The sequence below is a fragment of the Rana temporaria genome, chromosome 1, assembly GCF_905171775.1.
Source record: "Rana temporaria chromosome 1, aRanTem1.1, whole genome shotgun sequence".
NCBI classification, from domain to species: Eukaryota; Metazoa; Chordata; class Amphibia; order Anura; family Ranidae; genus Rana; species Rana temporaria.
In genome coordinates, this window is record NC_053489.1 from 560,702,407 (window position 1) to 560,716,780 (window position 14,374).

The 14,374-nt window shown below is 40.9% G+C and overlaps 1 protein-coding gene across 1 annotated transcript in view; it reads left to right on the plus strand.

Moving 5' to 3' along the window:
• The first annotated feature begins 1,237 nt into the window (after positions 1–1,237).
• Positions 1,238–14,374, plus strand: part of LOC120921393 (interferon regulatory factor 2-like) — a 46,924-nt gene continuing 33,787 nt past the window's right edge. The window contains 1 exon segment of the mRNA XM_040333985.1: positions 1,238–1,384. Within this exon segment, the coding sequence (XP_040189919.1) occupies positions 1,298–1,384 (87 nt within the window). The 5' untranslated portion in view covers positions 1,238–1,297.

Genomic DNA, 14,374 nt, shown 5'->3' on the forward strand with positions numbered 1-14,374 from the left:
GGAGTCTGTTTACGCCGGCCCACCCATAGAGCAGAGTGGGCTCTGTGTCCTGCGTCCTGCAAAAACTGAAAGCAAAAGGATGTGTCATCCGCCCTCTGTGCTCTGGTCAGCAGGGGATACCTGAGCGGATTCCCTGCTGTTCGAAACTTAATCTGCCCAGTAAAAAAAGGGCCTAGAACACACAATGGGAAAATTGCACGAAAAATACCGCCTTTTGAAGCGATCACCCGATAATCTGATCATTGGTACATAGCTTTCGAGAGCCAATCACGACAGTTCATGCAAAATTATCTGAAGGGACAAGCACAAATGTTTTTTCACGTAAGGTAAGTCTTTTTTTGTAATTAGTATAGTATTTGTACACACAAGAATTGTGTGACCAAGACCACGCATGCTCGTAAATGAAAGGATACAATACATTAAATCGCTTCCGAAGTTGTATTCTGTCATATGAGAATTTTTGGAACTTTAGTATTCCACTGGTTTTCGATATGAGACTAACATGAAAAAAAAAAAAAGCACGATCATTTGTCTGATATTCTTATTGTGTGTGTGCTAGGCATTAGCGAATAGGGATAAGCTAGGTGAATGAATACATGGACATAGGGGAATCAATCGACCACGAAAGTGCAGCCACAACACGCGATCCTGTCGTTACAAGCTAAAGCAAATAAATGACACGGGGAATAGGAACACATTAAAGTGGTTGTAAACCCCCCCAAGAAGTTACACCTACAGGTAAGCCTAGATTAAGGCTTACCTGTAGGTGTTTGCAATATCTCCTAAACCTACACAGTTTAGGAGATATTTGCCAATACGTATACACCGTTGTCTACGGCACATGCGCGCCGTAGACAACGGCGCAGTGAGAATCCCCTTTGAAAAAAACGGCAATGACGTTTTTGCCGGCTGCCGCGCGCATGCGCGGAGTGACGTCTTCGCCGCTCCGGCCAATCACAGCTGTCTGCGGCCGGAGGGGGGGAGACGAGGACAGCTTCGGGGGCTTCGTTCTAAGGTAAGTAATGCATAATTAGCTAGTATGCTAGTCATACTAGCTCATTATGGCTTTGTCTTGCAGGTGTTTTAAAAAAAAAATTCCGGGTTTACAACCACTTTAATATCAAGTTAAAACAGCAAAAACATTTAAATGTGTACAGTGCCTTTAAAACACTTTTACATACTTGGTTGTATCTGGTAAACTCCTTATTTGTTAATATATCACTTTGTTACTTTACCTGTTGAATACATTTTTTTTTAAATACATTTCTTGCAGTGTCATTCCTTGAACCTGGAAAAAATGCCTGTGGAAAGGATGCGGATGCGGCCGTGGTTAGAAGAACAGATAAATGCGGATCGAATCCCAGGATTGAAATGGCTAAATAAGGTACTGTCCTAATTATTAATGTTGTGAAGCGTTTCCCTAACATTGTTGTTGTCCTGTTTGAAGACCGTGCTACTGAGTTTTGTGGCACTATATAGTTCAGGAATAGTAATAAGTAGCCTTTTTACTTGGGGGATTAAGTCAAAAATCTTTTCCTTCTGTAATACAAATGTCTAAAAAGTAAAAAAGTAAGAATTTTGATTTACTGAACCCACCATTCTGCTGCCAGCATTATTTTTATGATTATTGCTCCTGCGGCATAGTGCCTGGCAGAAGGTCGAATCCTAGTTTAGTTCAGTGGAATCTGCTGCCATACTCCTTTGTACCCCCCACCATTCTTTTATTGGGTGAAAACTATTAAACTACTTGTTCAGCAATAAAGGCCCATTTTGGTGGTGGTTCTGACACTTGCATGCTGCCTAAATGCTTGTAGTTGATCCCCAAGTCAATGTCTGTGATTGCTCTTTTCCCCTAAAAAGATGGTTCTTAAAGGAATCCAACAGAATCGATGCCATCAAAAACAATTCCATGTATTATTTACCTGCAGTGCCCAAATATTGATTTTTGGATTCCATAGGTTGTACCCTGACCCTGAGATTTATGATGTTGTGTCATTTTTCTGTAAGCAAATCTATTTTCTTATCTTGGCTAGAATACCTTATAAATAGTGTCCAAATTGTGGTGTTCAGCAGTCCACTGAATCCAATGGTGCTTATCTGCTCTTACACGCCCAAAAATGCAGCGCCTTACTATAGGCAGTCCTCGAGTTGCGAATAACTCCTACTTACGAACGGAGGTAGCGTGACGTCACTGCCGGCCGCTTGCGCTCCACACTGGTCCCAGGTACAGCCGAGCAACTATCTTGCAGCACCAGAAACATCCCACACTGCAGTACTGCATTGCCACATGAGCCCCAAATAACATGACTGCATGCGCAGAAGCAGCCAGAACATCCCACATCACTGCACAGGCTGGAGTTACACTCATGCTGCGTACATACGGTCGTTTTTTGTGATGGAAAAAAAACGACATTTTTGAAAACGCCATTTAAAATGAGCGTGTGTGGGGAAAACGTTGTTTTATGTCTTCTGAAAAACGACAAAAAAAAATTCGAACATGCTTCAATTTTTTATGTCTTTTTTCAAAACGTCGTTTTTTTTGTCATTTAAAATGATAGTGTGTGGGCAAAACGACTTTTAAAACAACGTTTTTAAACCCGCGCATGCTCAGAAGCAAGTTTTGAAGCGAGCTTGAATGGAACAGAGTGCCGTCGTACGTGCTGAACGTAACCGCGCTTTGCTAGAGCATTTTGAAAAAACGATGGTGTGTATGCTACGCCGTTTTTGAAAATCACATAAAACGTCGTTTTTTTCTATCACAAAAAACGACCGTCTGTACGCGGCATTATAAATGTACTGTTCCGACATACAAACAAATTTCACGTAAGAACAAACCTACAGTCCCTAACTTGTTCATAACCCAGGGGCCGTCTGTATAGGGCAGTGATGGCGAACCTTGGCACCCCAGATGTTCTGGAACTACATTTCCCATGATGCTCAACTACACATAGTTCGTCAGGTTGAAAAGACACAAGTTCAACCATAAAAAATAAATAAAATTAAAAATATTGTACAATCCCATATAGCCAATTCTATACCCACAATTGATCAAGAGGAAGGCAAACAAAAAAACAGCAGAGCATGATCCAATTTGCTACAGCAGGGGAAAAAAATTCTTCCTGATCCCCCGAGAGGCAATCTGATTTTCCCTGGATCAACTTTACATATAAATGTTAGTACCCAGTTATATTATGTATATTTAGGAAAGTATCCAGGCCTTTCTTAATTAAAGAAATCTACTGAGCTGGCCAGAACCACCTCTAGACGTAAAGAGTGCCCCCGTGTCCTCTGTGTTGACCGTAAAGTGAATAACTCAACTCCAAGTTCTATATGGACCCCTTATATATTTTAACATGTTGATCATATCCCCCTTTATTCTCCTTGTCTCAAGATTGAATAAATTCAGTTCCTCTAATCTTTCCTCATAGCTGAGCTCCTCCATGCCTCTTATCAGCTTGGTTGCCCTTCTCTGTACTTTCTCCAGTTCCCGATTTATCCTTTTTGAGAACTGGTGCCCAAAACCAATGGTTGATTGACATTGTTACATTGTCATCCACACTGTACAAATATTTGATTCTAGAAGCATAGGTTATCACAAAATGGCTAAAATTATGCTTTTACTGAAGTCTGAAAATGTTTGTGATCTTATGTAGCTCTGTCACACTAGCTGCAGCACAGTCTTTATTTAATAATTTATGTTTTTATGTCTTATTATGAAAGTGCATTGCACAATCTCCAATTTCAAGAGGAAATACATCAGACATATACAATGTTGAGATATTATGTTGGAACTTCCTCTTGGATCATTAAATGTTGTAAAAGGTTTACATAATGCATTTGAGGTTTGTTAGCGATTACGCAATATTTTTATCACTTGTTAAATAGAACAGCTGTCAATAAAAATTGTAAATGAGATCTTTCTTTATCACTTTTTTTTCTGTGTATTACTGAAGATGAGAATTAAGTTAACTTGTTCCTAGGCTGCAGGTTGGATAGTAAATCTTCATGAGTGCAAAAAAAAATAATAATTAACTTTTACTTCCCAAGCTATGGAGTTGTTTGTCAAGTCAAAGCTTGTACTGGGTCGAGTAGCTGTCACATTGAGTTGTTTTCTGTACACATAGTACTTGCTGTAACATGAAGGCACAGGAACAGGGGTGTAGCTAAACTCCATTGGGCCCTGATGAAAAAAATTCTAAACCAGGGCCCCCAACATTGTTTTTTAATACCAGTTAGCATACCACGCACTCTAATAAAACATACAGCAGTCTAAGCTTGTATTAAGAAGAGAGCTTCCCAACTGAAACATGGCCTGTATACTCCACACTGTTGATGTATTAACCTTTTGCTAAGTCCACCTCAATGATATTTCTTCTTGGATAGGACATTACAGAGAGGTTTTATTCTTTCAGACACTAGGGGAAGAGGTACGGTTATATGAATGAATAGAACAGATCTCTCAAGCTGTCTGTGGACACTCGACAGTGTAACATTGTTTAGGAAAGGTTTGACCCGCAGGAGGAAGTTGGTCAAATGGCTATCCCATAAATATGTGCACATAGCTCACCCAAGCATACATTGTTTAAGATTGGAGCAGAAGGAGGGAGAAAATGTTTTCAATGCATTAGAATTTACTGTGGGTGGAGCTATAACAAACAGGGCAGATGTCTGCTCTTTTCATAGCCTAAATAATACGAAGACCAAACTTAAAGGAAAGCAAACCTGACCTGAAGGAAGCATGGAGACTTAAAGGGTCACTAAAGGATTTTTTTTTTAGCTAAATAGCTGCCTTTACCTTACTGCAGTCCTGGTTTCATGTCCTCATTGTTAGTTTTTGCTTTGAAGTAGCTGTAATCCTTCTCTGATCTCTACACTTCCTGCTTGTCTGGCTTCTTATGAAAAAACTCATGCAAGCTTCTCACTGTGGTTCATGATCAAGAAGGTGTGATTACTGTCTAAAACTCCTCAGAACCAATCAGATTCATTTTAAAAACAAACACTGCCCTGTGTTTGTTTTTGTTCTGTGTGTCTCTGTACTTCACAGAAACATGAAACTAGTTTAAAAACAAAACTAAACTGCAGGCACATTATATGATTGATTTTTAATCATTTTTAAAAGGAATCAGTTAACTATTATGTCTCTATACCCTGTAAACAGTCATTTCAGCAAAAAAAAAAAAATGTTTTCCTTTACTGCTCCTTTAAGGATGCCCGACCTCTCCTTTCCAAATAATAGTTCTGCTTCCTGTTATGCTGACCATCAGGCTTTAATGTATATGTGAGCAAGTCGTCGTATAAGAACTTCTGACTCTTCTATAACTTTATTGATCTGCACACCTGTTCCAGGTCAGTGATTGAGGCAGGCCATAGATCAGGGGTGTCAAACTCAATTTGATCGTAGGCCGCATCAGCATTAGGATTGTCCTCAAAAGGGGCGGTTGTATCTGTAAGATTAGATGTCCAGGTGCATGGGCCACATGAAATGGCCTGGATGGCCGTATTTGACCAGCGGGCCTTGTGTTTGACACCTATGCCATAGATTATGTGAATTCCTTCCATGGAAAAATTTGAATATCGTGCAAACGTTCATATATTTCACTAATGCAACTTAAAAGGTGAAACTAATATATGAGATGGACTCATTACATGCAACGCAAGATAGTTTAAGCCGTGATATTTGTCATAATTGTGATGATTATGGCTTACAGCTCATGAAAACCCCAAATCCACAATCTCAGAATATTAGAATATTATATGCAATCAATAAAACAAGAATTGTACATAGAACAATATCAGACCTCTGAAAAGTATAAGGATGCATATGTACTCAGTACTTGGTTTGGGCCCCTTATGCAGCAATTACTGCCTCAATGCGGCGTGGCATGAAAGCTATAAGCCTGTGGCACTGCTGAGGTGTTATGGAAGACCAGGATGCTTCAATATCGGCCTTCAGCTCTTCTGCATTGTTTGGTCTCATGTCTCTAATTTTTCTCTTGGCAATGCCCCATAGATTCCCTATGGGGTTCGAATCAGGCGAGTTTGCTGGCCAATCAAGCACATTAATACCACGGTAATTGAACCAGGTTTTGGTGCCTTTGGCAGTGTGGGCAGGTGCCAAGTCCCACTGGAAAATGAAGTCGGCATCCCCCATAGAGCTCGTCTGTGGAAGGAAGCATGAAGTGCTCCAAAATCTCCTGGTAGACAGCTGCGTTGAATATGACACTTGAAGCCCATGTCCAGGATCCGTCTGTGTGTGGTGGCTCTTGATGCACTGACTCCAGCCTCAGTCCACTCCTTGTGAAAGTCCCCAACACTTTTGAATGGCCTTTCCTGACAATCCCTCTCCAGGCCGTGGTCATTCCTGCTGCTTGTGCACCTTTTTCTTCCACACTTTTCTCTTCCCACATAACTTCTATAATGTGCTTTGATACAGCATTTTGGGAACATCCAACTTCTTTTGCAATTACGTTTTGAGGACTTTCCCTCCTTATGGAGGGTGTCAATGATGGTTTTCTGCACAACTGTCAGGTCAGCAGTCTTTCCCACGATTGTGATTCCTACTGAACCAGATTGAGAGACCATTTAAAGGCTCGGGAATCCTTTGGCAGGTATTATGGCTTAATTAGCTGATTAGAGTGGGACACTTTGAGCCTAGAAAAATATTGCACCCTTTTCACAATATTAAAATTTTCTGAGATTGTGGATTTGGGGTTTTCTTGAGCTGTAAACCATAGTCTTCACAATTATGACAAATTATGGCTTGAACTATCTCATATATAAGTTTCACCTTTTAAGTTGCATTAGTGAAATAAATGTATCTATTTTTCCTCATTTGGGCTTTAACAGATATCTGTAAAAAGATCAAAGTGCAATGATGTGTTGAGCTATTACAGATGCGGCCTATCTTATCAATCTGAAATCACGAAAGTATGAGCAGTTTTTTTTGCCTGTGACTTAGTTCTAAGGCTCCATTGACACTAGTGTTTTCTTTATGCTCTTAGAAGCTAATATTTTTTCCATCTCCTAGAAAGTAATAATGTTATACTAATGTGTCCATGCACACTATTTTTCTGCTCCCAAACGCTAAGCTTGAATAATGCTTCTAGAATAAAATATTTTTTTTTGTAGAGTTTTTGGGCAGAAAAAATGCGAAACACTTCTAAACGCTACTAAAACGACTAGAACGGCTTCTTTCCTGGTACAATATTTTTATTAAAATATATATAAAAAAAAGAGGAAAAACAGACAACCAGTTCCCACGCAGGGATATGGACATAAAACATAGTATACACAAAAGCACATAATAGAATATATACTATTAAAAGGAACTAATTATAAATTACCACCGTCTCCCCAGCCAGGGAAGGGGGGGCAGTGCGTTATGCCTGAGCCAGAAGGACCCAGGGGCCAAGGCAGGTAAAAGGGGGAGGGGCGGAGTTATCCGCAAAACGGGGGAGGAAAAAAAAAACGAAAAAAAAAAACAAACAACAAAACTAAACAAAGAAAACAACCAAAAAATAAATAAAAAACATGCACAGCAGAGGGAGAAAGAGAGGGGAAGAATAGAGCAGAGCAGTGAGGAAAAGCTCAGAAACAAAGAAAAAGGAAGAACCCTCAGGCTGGAAGTAAGGACAAATTAAATTTAGAGCCCCAGACTAGACGGGTGCAAACTAGGGGGTGTATAGGACCACCGCGGGGCCCATACCTTAAGAAATTTAGCATGAGAGTCATGGAGGACGCTAGACATCTTTTCATGGATCGATAAGAGTCGTCGGGGTATTCTTGAACTCTGGAAATGAAACAGAAGGTTTTTTCCAGGCCCTCGCTATTGTCCGCTTGGCAGCGATAAATAGGTATGTGGCTAATTTCTGCTGGTGAGAGAAGAGGCCCGGGATTGGGCAATGGAGTAATGCATATTTGGCGTCCTTACGGAAGGGGACATGAAATAGGCGAGGATAGAACGGCTTCTTTCAAGTGTTTTTGTTTTCTTATTGCACTGTAAACACGCTAATAAAATGCTAACACGCCTAAAAGCTTCTAAAACTTACCAAAATGCTACTACTAGCCAGCACAAAATGCTATTGTCAGCATTTTTCATCAATTCTTCTTTTTTTTGCTAGTGTGCATGGAGCCTAAATGTTCCTCTTTCCTAGTTCAGAAAGCTGGAGTTAAATGTGTTGGTCATCATCCTACTCACTTTTAAAATACACTTTAAAACAAAGGATGTTCATTCTGGCTGATCCAAGTTTGCTTTAACTTTGAAAGAGGAAACTGAGCCAAAACCTATTTCCCTCGCACTTGGCTGCAATGTTAGTACATCAACTTATGCCAACAAATCTACAGTAAATAACTGCAACAAGCACATCCATGTTACATTTGTAGTAGTGTGCATTGTCTGCTACACTGTCCAATAAAGCTGCCCATACACTAGTAGAATTTTTGTTTGTTTTTGAAACATTCCTTCAATTTTGTAATGTTTATAGGATAGGGTCAAAGCTATGTTCATTTTCAAAAGTAACAATGAAAATGTCTGTAGGAGCAGAAGGCAAATTCCCAAACAATGGAAATCCTAACTGTGAATGTGTTTTTGTGGGGGGAAAAATCATCCAAAATATGTACACATCAGCAGGCATTTTTGCACAGAGATTAGGTGCAGAAACTCTTACCCTACTCACTACCACCCCTGCCCTCAGGATGCAGGGCTCAGGAGTTGTAATACAAAGTGTAAGGCAGAGTTCGTCAAAATCCGGGCTCAGGTCACAATTAGCGGCCTGGGGAAAGAAGCCGCAAAGCCGCGGCCGGTAATTAAGGCCGCGGCTTTGCAGCCTTCTGCAGGCCTATGCTTCCTTCATTGATCTGACGCCATCTTGTTGTGGCATGACAAGACAACCAGCAATGCTAACGGAGCTTCCCCTGTGGTTTCACTGCATCTACCTTCCCTCTAATTAGAAACCCCCAAACATATATATAATCATTTTTTTTTCTAACAACCTAGAAAATAAAATGGCGGTCGTTTGCAATACTTTATTTTACACCGTATTTGCGCAGCAGTCTTGCAAGCGCTCTTTTTTGGTAAAAAAGACACTTTATTCCAATTAAAAAATAAGACAACAGTAAAGTTAGCCCAATTTCTTTTATATTGTGAAAGACTAGCTGAATACCCGGCGTTGCCCGGTCTTCCTATCTTAACCTTTTGGGGAGGAAAATCATAGGAATATAAATATACCCATCTTTTATATAAGGGTGTAGGTAAGGGTTAATTTAACTGTCATATATTTTTATTTGGCATATAAGTAATATGTGTACCAGGTATTATTGAAATATCTCCAGGCGTACAGAAGTTACGTGGGAACATACATTTCCCATTGATTTGCATGGGACTTTAAACAAAAACCCCGACCCTCAAAAATGGGGGTGGTAGTTAAGGGATAAATTAACTATCCTATAGTTTAAGTGGGACATATAAGTAACATGTGACCAAGTGTTATCGAAATATCTACAGCCGTTTGAAGTAGTGAAGTAACATGCATTTCCCATAGAGTTGAATGGGACTTTAAAGAAAAACCCCGACCATGGCAAATGGGGGTGGGGTAAGGGTTAAACCACCTATCTATGTTTGTTGCTGACTTATAAGTAACATGTGTGCCAAGTTTCATGTTAATATCTTTAGCCGTTTTGGACGTGATGCTGGAACATACAGACATACATACATAACAACTCACACACACACACACACACACACACACAACGTTGAGTTTTATATATATAGATAATGTGACGCTGAGTAAATTTATACACAACATGTCACGCTTCAAAATTGCTTCCGCTCGTGGAATGGCGACCAAACTTTTACTCTTATAAAACCTCCATAGGCGATGTTTAAAAAATTCTACAGGTTGCATGTTTTAAGTTACAAGGGAGGTCTAGGGCTAGAATTATTTCTCTCGCTCTACCAATCGCGGCAATATTTTACATGTGTCGTTTGGACACCGCTTTCATATGCGGGCGCTACTCACATATGCGTTCGCTTCTGCGCGCAAGCTTGGCGGGACAGGGTGCGTTTCTGGCTCCTAACTTTTTTAGCTGTCTCCTAGATTCCAAGCAAATTTGTCAACCCCTGGTGTAAGGTTCAGAACTGTATATTGTAGAGGACACAAGGCTTAGGAGTAACACAGGCCAGCCAGTGTACAACCAACCCCCCCCCCCCCCCAGAATCCCCCTGTACAGAGCTCACCCCAATTGCTTCCCCCCGATTTAAAGCTCTTCTCCCAAATACCCTCACAGTACAGAGCGCTCTCCCCAAATTATCCCCCTCACCCAGTACAAGGTTCTCCTGTCAACATCCTTCCCTCCCCCAGTACAGAGCCCCCTTCCCAACCTCCTCCAGTACACTGCTCTCCCTCCAACAGCTCCATCTCTCTAGTAAAAAGCTCTCCTTTCAACACAATATACATCCCCAACAAAAGCCTCTCTAGTACAGAGCTACCCCTCAACAACCCCCCCAATGAATGCACATATTTTAGAAGGTTAAAAAATATATATATATATTTTTTTCCACACTGCAGTCTGTAAAGCATCACACCCACAATCCTCAGATGATGGATTTTAATGTTAAGATCATGCAGACTCTCAGTACACTGTATGTATCTCCGATATGGGCAGGCAGTTACTGAATTGCGGGGGTGGAATATGTAACCTGTTCCAAAGGTAAACTTATCCTTTAAGGGCTTTTTGACTGAAATTGTTTAAATCATGATGGCAAGAAAGAAAGTTCCAAGTAAGAATTTTCATAGGAACTTCCATACAAGATTCTACTAAAGTAATGCCAACTTAAGACTGAGCAAACCTCTCTTTTTGGCTTTTAATTTGACAACAGGTGTACGTCACACTTATTTTCCCCAGCTGGTATTCAAGTTATTCTAAATATTTCAGTCTGTACCTCAAGCTCTATGTAGTGACATCTCTAGCATATTTCCCCCTGCTTTAGACATATCATTGTACTAAAAGTGTTAAAGGGTTACAATTGCTTTACAAGCCATGTTGTAATTTCATGTTTTTAAAGCTTATGTTTCCTTTTCAGTCTACAGCCTTCTGTAATTTTCTGTAAAATTCAATGCAGTATGGTAACCTGGAGGCATTCTGTACAATATTGGTGTACAGACAGCCCAAGAAATAACAACATTTCCTGCTTCTGTGATTGGCTCACTGTTTTTCCTGCGCCAAGATACAAGTCAAATTTCAGACACACCCTGTAATAGGTTTCAGTTCTGGTGACCCTCCCCAAAGGTTAAGTACTTCTAAAGGGATGCAGATACTTCAGCTTTTCTCATTAGGACACTGAGTGTGCACCAGCTAATTAATATGAATCAGGCTCTCCCGTTCAGAATTCGTCTTCAAAGGACAGGGTCAAACAAATGGCGATTTCTTCAGAGCAAAAAAAAGTAGGGCGTCTGTTAGCAAGTTTGTTAAAATCCTTGCATATTACATAGATCACCCCAGATGGGATTGTTTTTGCTCAGCCAACTCATAAGTCATAGTTTACGGATTTGACTACAGAAGGCTGAAATCGCACCCGAATCTGAAAATCTCTTTCACTTTGTAATAATGATACCTTTGTTGGTTGAATGAAGGGGGGGGGGCATTCTTCTGTAAACCTATAGAGGTTTTTGGCTTTGCTACCCCTGTCACTACACCGCTATTTTGGATTTGAAAATGTCATGGTAAAAATAGCATGGTATTTAAAGAGGGGGTTCACCCTAATAAAACATTTTTTTTTCTAGCATTAAATTAGGCATAGTAGCGCGAGCTACAGTATGCCTGTATTTATTTTTTTAGCCCCGTACTCGCTGTGCAATCGTATAGATAAGATTCCAACTCCCCGCGGGGAATGGGCGTTCTATCCAGAGGGAGCATGATTGACGGCCGGCTATGGCGCGTCACGCTTCTCTGCAAATAGCCGAAATAGGACTTGGCGCTTCACGGCGCCTGCGCATAGTCTGTGCGCAGGCGCCGTGAAGAGCCGAGACCTACTCCGGCTATGTTCGGGGAGCGTGACGTGCCATAGCCGCCGTCAATCATCCTCCCTCTGGATAGGAACGCCCATTCCCCGCGGGGAGTCGGAATCTTATCTATACGATTGCACAGTGAGTACGGGGCTAAAAAAATAAATACAGGCATACTGTAGCTCGCGCTACTATGCCTAATTTAATGCTAAAATGTTGGTAATGAGGGTGAACCACCGCTTTAAATTGACATATTTTGTAAGGCTATTTTATGCATACAAAATAGAATGTTTATTTAATCATGAGTTCTGTTATTGGCTATATGGAAAATATCATACTTGATACATATTTGTGTGTGAAAATATCAGCCATTCACATCAAAAGTGGACAGTAGAGTGACATTTTGTGGGCTATACAGAATTTTCAGTTCCTGTCTGGTAAAACTGTTGTCATCAGGACAGGAAGTGGGAGATAAATCCCTCTAACGAAGCTCTGTATAACATTAAAAATTTCAGTTGGCGTTCAAACCCTTCCCCAATAGAAAGAAGTGTTTTGGCTTGACTTCCTCTTTAACCACTGGCCGACCAGCTGCTGTCGTTATACGGCGGCAGGTCGGCACGATTCCGCGCACCGCCGTAGGTGTATGTCGGTCCCTTTTAAGTGGGATAGCAGGCACGCTGCATCGCAGGGGTGCCAAAGCTCGTGACCGCCGGCCGCGATGACCAACGGGCGCGAGCGATAGTGGGCACAAGAGACAGATCGTGAGGTCCTAATAGCTAGGAACCGCGATCTGTCATTTCCTCTAGGTCAGTCCCATCCCCCTACAGTTAGAAACACACTAGAAACACAGTTAACGCCTTGATCGTCCCTAGTGTTTAACCCCTTCCCTGCCAGTGAAATTTTTACAGCATAATGTCACAAGTCCCGATAAAAATCGCAGATCGTCGCCCATTACTAGTAAAAAAAATAATAAAAATGCTATAAATCTATCCCCTATTTTGTAGATGCTATAACTTTTGCGCAAACCAATCAATATACGCTTATTGTGTGGTTTTTTTTTTTATTACCAAAAATATGTAGAAGAATACATATTGGCCTAAACTAAGAAAAAATTTGCTTTGCATGCGTTCTTACATACAATGGAGGTCGGTGGGTGCCGTGTACCCTATGTCCGCCAGTGTAACAAAACGTCCTACACTCCACTTGAGTGCTTTCGTCATATACCGCTTCCTCCAGTCTGAATGTAGAGAGCCACATATTACAACCAAGGATAAGGCAGACAGACACAATGGAATACAACCACACCCCAAACGATCCCAGAAAATAGTCCAACAGCATGAGGCAGCACACAATATATACATATATACTACATTCCAGTGTGGCTGTATAGCGAGCCTGATGAGCACAGATCAGTCTGTGATTCTCAGTCACACTGTGCCCCTAACTGACGCAAGATGATTTACACATAGGAGGGGCCAGGGGGGAGCTGGACAAGGAGTTTCCAGTGCTCTCCAAGGTAACCTGGGTTCCGCAATTATCAGGCAGAGACACACAACTGCGATCCGCCTATGTAAACAAGGCAGATCGCCATTCTGACGGGGGTGGGATTGGGCAAAGGGATGGAATTTGTGTCCTTGCAAAGCAGGAAATTAATTCCATCTTTCCCCCCAGTAAAAGCACCTAACGCAGTTCACACAAACCCTGGCTAGGCACGCAGTGAAACCCTTTGATCGCCCCTGATGTATCATAGTTTTTAGATGCTATAACGTTTTCACAAACAAATCAATATATGCTTATTGAATTTTTTTTTACCAAAAATATATAGCAGAATACATAATGGCCTAAATTTATGAAGACATTTTTATTAGAAAGAGTCGGCTGCATGCTTGTATTAGGTCGGTGCCTTGGAAAGTACCAAAGCCATTGGATTAGCATGACAGCCTGCCAACACAGAACAAAGCCTTGCATAGCCATTGCTTTTTAAGGAAGCAGAAATGTTCTTGGTTTAGATCTGAGGCCAAGACGTGCTAAGAAGAGTTGCCACACACAGATGTAAGAATCCAAGCTTTGTCCATGTATTTCCTGTCCTGAAGGTATGGGAACACCATAAAATCTATTCTCTAATATTATAATTTTAATGGCACCTAAGTGCTATAGATGACAATACATAGCCATGACAGGGGAAAGTTGTCCAGATTTTTATATCTGTGCTAGCGGAGAATAAGAAATACATGCACAGAATGTTTGTTTTTTCATGGAATGTATAGATTGGTGTAATAAACCAGTGTTTCTGTCAGTCCAGATATCACAAGGCAAAATACTGTATTTCTTCTTGAAAACTTGGACATGTATATGTACAGTATATATTTCTA